The sequence below is a fragment of the Lipophrys pholis genome (genome assembly GCF_963383615.2).
Source record: "Lipophrys pholis genome assembly, chromosome: 18".
Classification (NCBI taxonomy): domain Eukaryota; kingdom Metazoa; phylum Chordata; class Actinopteri; order Blenniiformes; family Blenniidae; genus Lipophrys; species Lipophrys pholis.
Window position 1 is genome coordinate 23846488 of NC_137646.1, and position 13163 is coordinate 23859650.

Consider the following 13163-nt stretch of genomic DNA (forward strand, 5'->3'; position numbering starts at 1 on the left):
GGTAGAAATCATGAATAATGGAGCTTCCTCTGCTGTGCCATTAGGCGGGTGGATTCTGGACGCCCAGCATCTCGTCCGCCTCCTGTGAGGCTGTGGTCTGTGAGGACCCCCCCCCTCTTCTCCATGGAGTCATCGAGGGAGACAGCTACAACTACGGGGACTTTGTCCTGTACTCCTGCCTGCCCGGCTTTGACATGAAGGTACCGCTCATCAGAGACTAAACCACATTGTCTCTCCACCCGACTCCCACCACAAGAACTCATTCTGATAGAATTCTATCTGATAGGAAATAGAATCAAATATTGAATCAATACATGCATGATTTTTTGACATATTTTACATTTTTACCCTTTAATTATAGAGATTCGCTTTTTTTTTTCCTGCTGTTTTGACCCTGTAAGGCTCTCTAGCGCCCCCCGGAGGAGCCCCGTCCCACAGCTTAATCACTGAATTAATATTCTGCACTGAAAACTCACTTTAATATCTCAATTATGAGTGTTTAATTTAAAGCATTAATAGTCTTGACTTGAACTATGCTGGGGACCCCCCCCCCCTAACAGAAGCCATTTATCTTCACTGGACAGTCTCATACTTGAAAACCAATAAATTCTTGTTAAATGACCTTAAGACGCACAGAAAACAGCTGAATCACTCCTCTGTTTTCACCCTCAGAGGATTCACTTTACAAACTGTAATGTTGTCCCGTCTGCTCATCTCCACCCCCCACCCCCCCCACCCCCACACTATGAAGTAATTGCCCACAATCACATTACAGAAAGTCACATGGTTTCTCCTCAGCGATCAATAGGAGTGTGTTGTTACAGCGCCAGCAGGAAGAGCTGAGTCAGCGATATCTGCTGACACGCTGGCTCGCCCCGTTCAAATTCTCACTGCAGTGAAGGTCCTATCATGAAGACGCACTAAGTTGAAGCACCGCAGGCATTCGAAGTCCACACCCGGGACTTTGCTCGTGTCTTATTTCTCACTATTGTTTGTGTCATTCTTCATCATGAATCAGGACTTTGCTCTTCTGTGCTGCAGGGAGACTCGATCCAGACCTGCCAGGGGGACAGGAAGTGGAGCGGCACACCGCCCGTGTGTGTTGGTAGGTTTGTGTTCATACTGAGTGATAACCAAACATCTTCCTCAGTGTGCTGCTTGCGAGGGTTTTTCTTCAAGCTCCTCGAGTCTTTGCAGAAACATTTTGGAGACACGAGCTTCACAAAGTGAGCAAACACAGAGTGAAACCTCCTCAGAGCAGTAACTCCTCCTGGCCCCACTTCTACTGTTAAAAACATTTAATGCATATTTATCTCATCCAAACATTTTTTGAACAACGTCTTTTTATTTTCAAATACAACCAATAAACAATACAATCACAGAACTTTTACATCAATTTCTCAATAACCCCAGCTCACCCCACCCACAGTTACTGGGCCATCTGCAAGCTTACTAAGCTCATCCAAACATTTTTAAGTATTTAGAGAAGGTTGTGGCGATAGGGATGCCAATCACCACCACAAATCTATATATATATATATAAAAACAAAAAACAGCTGGAAAATCATGAAACATTTTGGGACAAAATATAGTTCCGACATTTAAATCACTGTATTTAGAAGGAATTACCAGAAATGACAGATGTACGGTGGCTCAGAAGGGTTGGCGCAACTGCAGAGGAACAGACAGACGCTTCTAAATCTGGGAGAATTTAATGAAACTTTAGTAAAACGCTGCGGCTCCATGATTATGATAAATGTTATGTGTTTTCACAAATCAGCAACGTTGCTCAGTGTGTTGCAAGTGCCATAGCGCCCCCCACAATCAAAATAGTCCGTCAGAAAATATTGTCCCTGTCATGGGACGGAACTGAGGCTCAAGTGCAGACAGCAAAACAGGAGACACAGAATTTGAATTACGGATTTATTTAAACTAAAAGGGCGGGAACAAAAAACCCTACTAAGGCAAAAACTAAAACTAAGAAGAAAACAGAAAACGATCGGGAAACTCCTGACGGAAAAACTACTAGAAAACAAAGTACAAATGATCGCAGCCAAAGAGGACGGGCGGAGGAGTCTGGCACAGGAGTGGGGAGACTCAGCTGCAGAGTGGGAAGGTTAGAGGGGATCGTAGTTCCAGGCAGGCAGGAGGCAGACAGGAATCCAGTTACGCATAGGACCAGGCTGAAGTATTTTACGGTTTGGCGTCGGTTCATGTTCAACTGGTGTTTATATAGAGGTGCAGGTGGGGAGGCCACTCCCCGCCGCAGCTGGAAGCAGTTGAGTTTATTGGAGGTGAGGTCATGCCCATGAGGCAGGGAGGCCACCAGATGGTGCCAATGGACCAAATTAGGTTTGAGAAGTGGAGGGCATGACAGTACCCCCCCTCCTACGTGCGCCTCCAGGTGCACGACTGAAACGTTCAGGACGCCGCCGTTTGAGGTCCCTGATCAGGTCAGGGCAGAGGATCTGCCTGCGGGGGACCCAGCTCCTCTCTTCGGGCCCGTATCCCTCCCAGTCCACGAGAAACTGAAGGCCGCGACCCCTGCGGCGGACATCCAGTAGGCGCCGAACCGAGTAGGCGGGTGAGTCATCCACCATCCTGGGAGGGGGGGGAGGGCGAACTGGGGGAGCCAGGGGGGTGTCTGACGGGCTTGACCTGTGAGACATGGAATGTAGGGTGGATTTTCAAAGGTCGAGGAAGGGTGAGACGTACCGCCGTAGGACTGATGATCCGCTCCACTGGAAAGGGACCGATGAACTGGGGCGCCAACTTCCTGGATTCCACCTTTAGAGGGAGGTCCTTGGCCCTCAGCCAGACTTGTTGACCCACAGTGTAGGTTGGGGCCGGGCGACGATGGCGGTTGGCATGACGCTCCATCCTCCTGGTCGATTGTAGGAGTGTGGACCTGGCCCTCTCCCAGATCCTCTTGATCCGGCTGACGAATGTTTGCATGGAGGGAATGGCGATTTCTTGTTCCTGGGAGGGGAACAACGGTGGCTGGTAGCCGAGGGAGCACTGAAAAGGAGACATTCCCATCGAAGAGTTTATTTGTGAGTTGTGTGCATACTCCACCCAGCACAGATGCTCAGACCAGGCCGTCGGGTTGGAGGTGACCAGGCACCGGAGGAACGTCTCCAGGGACTGATTGGCCCTCTCCGCTTGTCCGTTAGACTGGGGGTGAAAGCCAGAGGTGAGACTGAGGGTGGCCCCTAGTGCCGTGCAGAAGGCCTTCCAAACTCCGGAGGTAAACTGTGGCCCCCTGTCAGAGACAATGTCTGTCGGTATCCCATGCAGCCGGAAAACGTGGTTTATCAGGAGGGATGCCGTCTCCTTGGCTGAGGGGAGTTTGGGAAGGGCGACGAAGTGTGCTGCCTTGGAGAAACGATCAACAATGGTGAGGATGGCTGTGTTACCTCCAGAGCGGGGTAGTCCCGTGACGAAATCCACTGCGATGTGGGACCACGGCCGAGAGGGCACAGGGAGTGGCTGGAGGAGGCCCGTGCTGGGCTGGGAAGGCGTCTTGCCCTGGAAACAGGTGGGGCAAGCAGCGACAAAGTCTCGAGTGTCCCGTTCGAGAGAGGGCCACCAAAACCTCTGCCGAAGGATGGACACGGTCCGGAAGCCTCCTGGGTGGCAGGCAAAGCGGGAGGCATGGGCCCACTGGAGCACCTGGGTACGCACAGACTCGGGAACATAGAGAGCATTAGGTGGGCAGTTACCTGGGGTTGGCTGTTGGATTTGCGCCTGGCGGACCTGATCCTCCACTTGCCAGGTTAGAGAGGCGACGAGGCGAGCGGGGGGGAGGATAGGTTCGGGGTCACCGGAGGGCTCATCGCTTGAGAACTGGCGAGATAGGGCGTCCGGCTTGATGTTACGGGACCCCGGGCGATATGTGAGGGTGAACTGGAAGCGACCAAAAAACAGTGTCCAGCGGGCCTGCCGAGAGTTCAGTCTTTTGGCTGAGCGGATGTACTCCAGGTTTTTGTGATCGGTCCAGACTATGAATGGGTGCTCCGCCCCCTCCAACCAGTGACGCCACTCCTCTAGGGCAAGCTTGACCGCCAGCAGCTCACGGTTCCCCACGTCGTAATTCTGCTCTGCTGGGGTCAGGCGGCGAGAGAAGAAGGCACATGGGTGCAGCTTTTGGTCTGTTGGGGTCCTCTGGGAGAGCACAGCCCCGGCTCCGGAATCAGACGCATCCACCTCGACCATGAACTGAAGGTGGGGATCTGGCTGAACAAGGATTGGAGCAGAGGTGAATCGTACCTTGAGGGACTGGAATGCTTGCTCGGCCTTGGGGGTCCACTGGAATGGGATCGAGGTGGAGGTCAGGGCTGTGAGTGGGGCTGCCACCTTACTATAATCACGGATGAAGCGGCGGTAAAAGTTGGCGAAGCCCAAAAACCGCTGCAACTGTTTCCGGGTCTCTGGCTGGGGCCACTCCGCGACAGCCGAGAGCTTGGCCGGATCCATCCTGATTCGTCCTGGGGAGATCACGAAGCCCAAGAATGGCACAGTGGTGACGTGAAACTCACACTTCTCCGCTTTAACAAACAGGCGGTTCTTCAAGAGGCGCTCTAGAACCAGACGGACATGGCGGACGTGTTCCTCCTGGTTCCTGGAATAGATTAGGATGTCGTCCATGTACGCAAACACAAAGCGGTTGATCATGTCTCTGAGCACATCATTAATCAGATTCTGGAAGACGGCGGGAGCATTTGTGAGGCCGAAAGGCATCACCAAATATTCGAAGTGTCCTAGGTGGGTGTTAAAGGCTGTTTTCCACTCATCCCCCTCTCTCATTCTCACTAAGTGGTAGGCATTCCTCAGGTCTAGTTTGGAGAATACCTTGGCCCCATGGAGGAGGGTGAAGGCTGAATCTATAAGAGGAAGTGAGTACTTGTTCTTCACAGTTATATCATTTAGGCCCCTAAAGTCAATACAGGGTCGCAGGGACCCGTCCTTCTTGCTCACAAAAAAGAAGCCCGCACCTACCGGAGCAGTGGAGGGCCAAATGATACCTGCTGCCAGGGCATCCCTAATGTACACCTCCATAGCGACCTGCTCGGGTTTAGTGAGGTTGTACAGACGACCAGAGGGCAAGGTGGCTCCGGGCAGGAGCTCGATGGCACAGTCGTAGGGTCGGTGGGGGGGCAAGGATAAGGCGTCCTCCTTGCTGAAGGCCGGAGCTAGGTCCCGGTAAACATCAGGGATACAGAGCGGGTCCGGAGGCCGGGGAACTGGCTTGGGAATTACCGGAGCAGAGGGTGAGGCAGAGCGGAGACAGTTGGCATGGCATGCTGTACTCCAGGACAGAATCTGGCTGCTGCGCCAATCAATGGAAGGATTGTGTTTTGACAACCAGGGGTGCCCCAGCACCAGCTGTGGGCGAGAATTTTCAATTAGGTGAAAGGTTAATGTTTCATGGTGGTTACCTGCCAACAGGAGGGTGACCGGGATTGTTCTCCGCCGGACCGTGGCCAGGGGAAGACCGTTAAGCGAGCGGGCCTCCATGGGAGAATCCAGTGGAACAGATGGGATGTGGAGCTGTCTGGCAAGGTCCACGTCCAGAAAGTTCTCCTCGGCCCCGGAATCCACCAGCACAGGCACGGAGAGTGAGTGAGTTAGGTGGATCAGTGTCGCTGGTAGCTGCAGCAGATGAGGGGAGGTTACCGCAGTTCGGCTCACTCGTAGACTCCCCGTCACGAGTGAGCCTTCTCTTTTGCCGGTCTCTTGGGACAGGAAGCAATGACGTGCCCGGAGCCCCCACAGTAGAAACAGGCATTAGCCGCCCGCCTCTGCTCCCTCTCCTGTCGAGTAAGCCGTGCCCCACTGATCCTCCCAATCTCCATGGCCTCGGGAGCCGCCTCAGGGGACGATGTGACCATAGCAGGCTGGGGAGTGGGCACGAGATGGTGGGGGCGTGCCTGGTCCATCTGGAGTGAGCGCTCTCTGCGTCTCTCTCTCAATCGATTGTCAATGTGGATGGCGAGAGAGATTAGGGCCTCCAGGCTGCCCCCCTCCTCCTTGGTGGCGAGCTCATTCTTCAGAGCCTCGGACAGTCCCCTATAGAATAACCTCCGGAGGGCCGGATCGTTGAACCCACTGGTAGTCGCAAGGGCCTGGAACTCCACGGAGTATTCGGCGACACTGAGGGACCCCTGGCTCAGGGTCGTGAGGCGATCCCCAGCATCTCGTCCTCGAACTGGGTGATCAAAGACACGCCTCATGTCTGTGGTGAAGCGGGAGTAGGAGGTGCAGACACTTTCCTGTTTTTTCCACACAGCGACTCCCCAGTCCCGTGCAGACCCCCGTAGGAGGCTGATCAAGTACGCGATTTTAGCCCTATCAGACACGTAGGACGTCGGCTGTAACTCGAAGGCGAGTGAAACCTGCGTCAGGAAGGCCTCGCAAGAGCCGAAATCCCCAGCATAGCTCTCTGGCACTGGAACCGTGGGTTCACGGACAACTGTAACGTGCACCGAGGGAGAGCTACTACTCGCTGTCTCTGGGATGTTAGCGTCGGTCGATTGAAGCCCTGAAGCGGCTAGGGGAGGTACTAACGTGGACAGCTGACCAGTTAAGTGTGACACTTGACTAATTAGTGCATTCACACTAGATACAAGACCCCTAAGGAGCTCATCATGCTGTCCTATGATTGCCTCGTGGCTATCTACAGCCTGATGAATGGCAGAGGCAGCGCCTGCCTCCGTTTTGCGGTCTGCTGAGCTCATGATGGCCAAACCGTACTGTCATGGGACGGAACTGAGGCTCAAGTGCAGACAGCAAAACAGGAGACACAGAATTTGAATTACGGATTTATTTAAACTAAAAGGGCGGGAACAAAAAACCCTACTAAGGCAAAAACTAAAACTAAGAAGAAAACAGAAAACGATCGGGAAACTCCTGACGGAAAAACTACTAGAAAACAAAGTACAAATGATCGCAGCCAAAGAGGACGGGCGGAGGAGTCTGGCACAGGAGTGGGGAGACTCAGCTGCAGAGTGGGAAGGTTAGAGGGGATCGTAGTTCCAGGCAGGCAGGAGGCAGACAGGAATCCAGTTACGCATAGGACCAGGCTGAAGTATTTTACGGTTTGGCGTCGGTTCATGTTCAACTGGTGTTTATATAGAGGTGCAGGTGGGGAGGACACTCCCCGCCGCAGCTGGAAGCAGTTGAGTTTATTGGAGGTGAGGTCATGCCCATGAGGCAGGGAGGCCACCAGATGGTGCCAATGGACCAAATTAGGTTTGAGAAGTGGAGGGCATGACAGTCCCCCGCAAAACAAAGCCTGTTCCTCCGACCACTGCACACTTTTGTTGTGTTTCCACTAAATGTGACTGTTTTCAGTAAACCAAAGAGGAAAAACTCTGAGATGAGCAGACGTGATCTGGGTGTAACAGAGAGCTTCTTTCACGTAACCCAGCCTCTCCCGGTCGGTACAATGACTCTTTCATGTGCGTTCACAGACTCGTCCGGGACGTCCTGCGGTCCACCGCCGACGGTCAAACATGCACGGATGACAGCAGAGTCTCACCTGCACAACGTGAGCTACGTGTGCGAAGCCGGGCTGCAGCTGCTCGGCCCCCCGACGCTCCTCTGCCTGGAGAACGGCTCGTGGAGCCTGCCGGCGCCCACGTGTGAAGGTACGCCCCCCTGATCCCGCCTGTGCACGAAGCGTCACGCCGCCTGACGTCTCCACGTTCTGCTCCTCCAGAGGCCAGGGGCTGCGACGGGCCCAGGCAGGTGCGGCACGGCAAGCTGCTGGAGCACAGCCTGAACACGGGGCGCGCCGTGGAGTTCCAGTGTGATAAAGGCTACACGCTGGTGGGAGATCCACTGGTGGTCTGCATGGGGGGCAACACCTGGAGCTCCGCCTTCCCCACCTGCAAACGTGAGAAAACTCCTCCTCGCCCGGGCGACTTTTTTTTTTGTCATGTGGAAAACGCAAAACTTCCACAGCGTTTTAGGGGGTCCGTTTCCATGACAACGGTGTAATGCAACTTTCTGAAAACGGGTTCTGTCTCCGTGTCGTTTCTGTTTGAACGGACGTCATTTTCAAGGCGGCGCCGTGTGACACGAAAGCGCAAAAAAAAAAAAAAAAAAAAGACGCTTTTCTCTTGAAATATTGTGTAAACGGTTGTGTTTTTGTGTATTTCCTCATTCGTCACCATGTGAGAAGAACTTGGCTCACCTGCTTCCCAGCAATGGACACTCACGGTTCGTCAATTCACTGGAAATCAAACCGACAGAACCGACTGTCGGCATAAAACTCAAATTAAAACTCTTCTAGCTGGAAAACCTTATTTTACAGTTTGGATTTAGAAAACAGACTTTATTGATCCTGTTGGGGACAGTGTGGGATTCGAACCTCCAAACACAACCTCACTTCACTTCCCCAAAAGATCAAAGACCCAGAATGAAGCTTCAGAATTTTAAAACAATGGATGAAAGCCAAGATGTCCTGTTTAATAGAAAAATGTAGTTTTTCGACTGAAAGCTCAAGATTTATACGAGAACGTAGATAAACTTCCTCCAAACAGTCTCAGAAAGTCTTCATGTTATTCTGTTTGAAATCCTTCATGTTTATTGATGTCAGTTTGTCCAATGACCCCCTGGTTTGTGTTTCCCTCAGCCAAGTCCTGTCCGACTCCCCCGGGCTGGAAGGAGGACGGCGGCAGGAACCGATCCCGGCCCGACTTTCACGTGGGGCAGTCGGTCCGTGTCTCCTGCCCCAAGGGGCAGCAGGCGAGGGGCAGCGGCAGCATCACCTGCAGGCCCGACCAGACCTGGAGCCCCATCGGCTCCATCTGCGAGAGTACGTACTCTTTATATTCTGCTTTTTTTTCTTACTGAAATTTTCTTTCCACTCAAGCACCGTTAATATTCAGTGGGAATTCGTTTGTGATTCAACGATCAGATGAAATATACAGAATTCTCTCTGTGCACCTCTGCCTGCTCCCTCACGTCCTGTCACACAGCTCCTCTCCACGTTGCATGGCCGGTCGGCGTCAATCCGCCTCTTAGCTGAAGTGCCGCTTCCCTCTTGTTGCCCGTCGAGCTTTCATCCAAACAAACCGGGCTGCATCAAACGCTGCGCCGGCGCCCTCTGTGCTGGACTAATTACGGGCACCTCTGCGGCTCCTATGGCAACCTTTGTCGGAATAATCCTTTGATAATTCTTGAACGCAGCGGCCGCACAATGAGGCTCACGTTGCCATGGCCCCTTGTTTGTATTTGCATGGTGTTTATTCTCTTGCACGCATGTTTGTCCGAGTGTCTTTAGTCCACGGGGGGAGTTAAACTTAAATCTGACACTTTTGATTTTTTTTTTTTTTTTTTTTTGCATGAGAATCACCCCACAAAAACAAAATCACACTTTTATTTAATAATCTGATTTATTTTTTATTTTTTGTTGCACAGCACCATTTAATTGTTTTATTTATACAGATATAGAGGATAGACGGAGAGAGAAAGAAAACTATTTTTTATTTAGCAAAATAAATGATTTAAGATGAGAAGTCAGAAACGGAGATAACAGAGTGTGACATGAGACGATGCAAAAAAAACTGATGCGTCAAAATGCCGCCACATGACATAAGACGAGGTGATATGAGACGATATGAGATGAGAGATGCGATACTACAAGATGGAGCAACATGAGATAACATAAGATGAGATAAACTGAGAAAACGAGATGATGTATGATGAAATAACAGAATTGGATCAAATAAAATGAGATGAGAAAATACATGAGATGAGACAAGACGACATGTTGAGAAAATAAGATGAGACGAATGTCTGTTTACTCCCATTTTTAATGTTTATTGTTTTCGTTCTCTGCTGCACAAGCGTGTGGAGTTTCATTACAAAAACAAGCAACAGCGCCAACTTGTGGCCCGACATGAAAACTACATCGACGTTGCTAAGAACTAAAACGTAACGCGAGAAAACCTCCGTCCCCTTCAAACGTTTCGGCGACGGTTCTCCAACGTGCTCCTTCGTCCTGACGATTAAAAAAGTTCTGTTCTGGAGGGAGAAAGTTTGAGGCCCGTCGGGCTGAACCAGAGTAGCGTAGAGTGAGTAACCGGCGGGTCGTTCCATCTGGGCTGTTGTGCAGGGGTGTCCTGCGGCCCCCCCCTCCACGTGGCCAACGGGGTGGTGAAGGGGGCGGTGTTCCAGTTCGGGGACGTGGCGGTGTACTCGTGTTTTGGCGGCTACGCCATGGAGGGCGTCGGAAGGAGCAGGTGTCTGGAGGACGGCACCTGGACGCCGCCTCCCACGTGCAGAGGTAGAGAGACACCGGAAGGGACCAACCAACCCCCACCCCTACCTCCACCCTCCAACCCCCCCCCCCCCCCCCCCCCCCCCCCCCCCCCGCCTCTCTGAGGACTCCTCCTGCTTCAGCTAACTGTCTCCTCCTGCTCGTAACCTCCTGCAGCTGCTCCGCCTCCTGGTTCTTTAACCTCTTTAACACGACTCCACCTCCGACCTGCTCACCAGAACTTTTCTGTTTTTTTTAAGTCAGGCAGTCGTGAAAAGTGTGAATCAGCTTTGTAGGGGTGTTTCCAACATTTCCTCACTAAACGATGAGCAATGGGGGGGGGGGGGGGGGATCTCTCATCACATCAGACACCCTTTGTCATCTTGTTGATCTGGAGAAATGACTCCCGAATCACCAGATCCAGGGATCAACAAATATTACCACATAAAATCCATTTTAATTACTTTCTGGTGCAAGATACAGTGAAATGTCAAAAAAGAATCTCCTCCTGAAGATATTTTTCAGCGACTTTAATGAACAGAAACTTCCTTCCATGATTTTCTATTTCAGTTAATTCTCCATGAAAATCCAAATATTGAGTAGTTTTAAATACTAGTTTGGTCTCGTTCTTTTTTTATTTTACGTTTCATTTTGAAAATACAAAAAACAAAACACTTTCTTTTTAATTAAATCTTAAAATACTGCCGAGTCAGTTAATCAGAATATTACACAGATTTAGTACTCAGTCCACGCTGAACGAGTTGAGAGTAGTTTTCTTCTTCACTCAAGTACGTTTTTGTTCAAATCTGTAACTGACGTGTTCTTCTATCCTCTGCTTGTGGAGCCGGTTTGCTATTTTTCTTGTGGGGTGGTGCACCGGTTACAATCACATTTAAAGATGACATCACGTTTTACCATTTATTATGATAATTATAGTTTAAAAAAAAAAAAATTAATAACTGAATATGATGCAAATTCAAACAAATAACAAAATAAAAGCATGTAAAGTGTATTAGCTTCACATGAGGACCTGTCAGGGTTTTCTCGCCCTTCGTACGCGGGAATCGAACCAGAGCTCCACATCAATGAGCTCGCCGCCCGTTTTAAAGGAGCTCTGCTCCCCAGGTGAAGCTCAAGTGTCCCTCCGACGTTTTGCCGATGAAACGACGGCTGTTTTCCCTCTCTCGTTCTTTCTCTTCACGTCTGAAGGAAAAACAAACCTGCAGCATGAGACGATGTGCATGAGCTGCTCACCGCCGCCGCCCCACTAAACTACAGTAACACTTCACCTGCGACGAGGAGCTTCCCTGTTGTAACACGATATTTCTGTGTGTGTGTGTGTGTGTGTGTGTGTGTGTGTGTGTGTGTCCTCTCAGCCGTGTGCTGGCTGCAGTGTCAGAACGGAGGCGTGTGTCAGAAGCCCAACACGTGCGCCTGCCCCGAGGGCTGGATGGGCCGACTCTGCGAGGAGCGTAAGTCAGCGCGGCCCGTCGACACACCGTTAGTGAACGAGACACACACACACCACCCTCGCGCTCACGCCGGCGGCCGCTGACGCGCCGGAATTTCGGCCGGCTGGGTAAGCAGGTTTGCGGCGGACAATGGAAGCACAAAGGAGGGCGGCTGATAATGGATCGTGTTCCGCTGAGTTCGCCGACGGTTCTCGGCGAGGAAACGTTCAGCCGCCACATATTTCAGATTAAACCGACGAGCTTCGCCGCGTCCGACTCGAGAGAAAGACGAGACGAATAATTAACCAATTAAAAATTGTTGGACTCTTAAACTTTTTTTCATCGAAACCTCTCCCTCCCCCTCAGCGATCTGCATCCTGCCCTGTCTGAACGGGGGGCGCTGTGTCGCCCCCTACCAGTGCGAGTGTCCCACCGGGTGGACGGGCACGCGCTGCCACAGCGGTGAGTCCACGCAGAACCAGCCGTTACCGTGACGACCAGGGGTCGGGGATGAATGGGCTTCAGACAGTTCAAAGAAATAACACGCATCCGATGTGAAATAAACTGGAAGGAATTTTAATTAAGCCCTTTATTAATATCCATCAATATATACTTTACAATACTTTACTTTTATACTTTACAATATATACTTTAATTTCTTGATATTTTTTGATTATAGAATAAACTAAGGTTTTAAACCTGTTTTGTTTTAATTTATTATTCTGAATCTTGTTCCCCAAAACATAAATATTTTATAAAATCTAATGTTTTCCCTAATAATCAGTTAAAATCTGAAAGTATTTTGGTAGTTTGAATTAATTTTTTTTTTTTCAAAAAGCCGTTATTTTTGCCGTGTGTCTTTATAACCAACAAACCACGACCCGTACAAGAAGTGTAACTGGTGGTTCGTCCACAGCGGTGTGTTCGTCGCCATGTCAGAACGGAGGCCGATGCATCAGGCCCAACAGATGCAGCTGCACTTCAGGATGGAGCGGACACGACTGCTCCAGGTCAACACACACACACACACACACTCACTAAATCCATCCCTTTTAAATCATTAAGGACACAAATCTGCTATTTAACCCTTTACTTTAATGTCATATTTGTGTTCAAGTTTCTTCTGTCTTCTGCCTGCAGGAAGAGGAAATCGGTGTACTATCACTTCTGAAGCTCGGCTCCATGTGAATCACCTTATGAAGGGAAGGAACTGTGTATATTTAACTCCAGCAAACCATTCACTCATCTCTCCGCAACAACCAGAGCCCAGTTTGTAAAATAAAGCTGTATTTTTTCATATAAAAAGACTCGACAGTATTAAACATATGCTGCTATATACTTGTAAAAAAACAACAAAAAAAAACTATTGATGTGACGGTTCAGTGTATATGTGTAAACTATTCTCACGTTTTTATTAAAGCATAAAATACGACGACACGCTGCGT

At 50.4% G+C, this 13163-nt stretch overlaps 1 protein-coding gene across 1 annotated transcript in view; it reads left to right on the forward strand.

The window, feature by feature from the left end:
• svep1 (sushi, von Willebrand factor type A, EGF and pentraxin domain containing 1) overlaps positions 1 to 13160 on the forward strand; it is a 107204-nt gene extending 94044 nt beyond the window's left edge. The window contains exons 40-49 of the mRNA XM_080486365.1: positions 45 to 200; positions 1042 to 1105; positions 7473 to 7649; positions 7721 to 7897; positions 8639 to 8821; positions 10124 to 10294; positions 11644 to 11739; positions 12085 to 12180; positions 12635 to 12728; positions 12859 to 13160. Of these exons, the coding sequence (XP_080342491.1) occupies positions 45 to 200; positions 1042 to 1105; positions 7473 to 7649; positions 7721 to 7897; positions 8639 to 8821; positions 10124 to 10294; positions 11644 to 11739; positions 12085 to 12180; positions 12635 to 12728; positions 12859 to 12889 (1245 nt within the window). The 3' untranslated portion in view covers positions 12890 to 13160. The remainder of the gene's footprint in view (positions 1 to 44; positions 201 to 1041; positions 1106 to 7472; positions 7650 to 7720; positions 7898 to 8638; positions 8822 to 10123; positions 10295 to 11643; positions 11740 to 12084; positions 12181 to 12634; positions 12729 to 12858) is intronic.
• Positions 13161 to 13163: the final 3 nt, after the last annotated feature.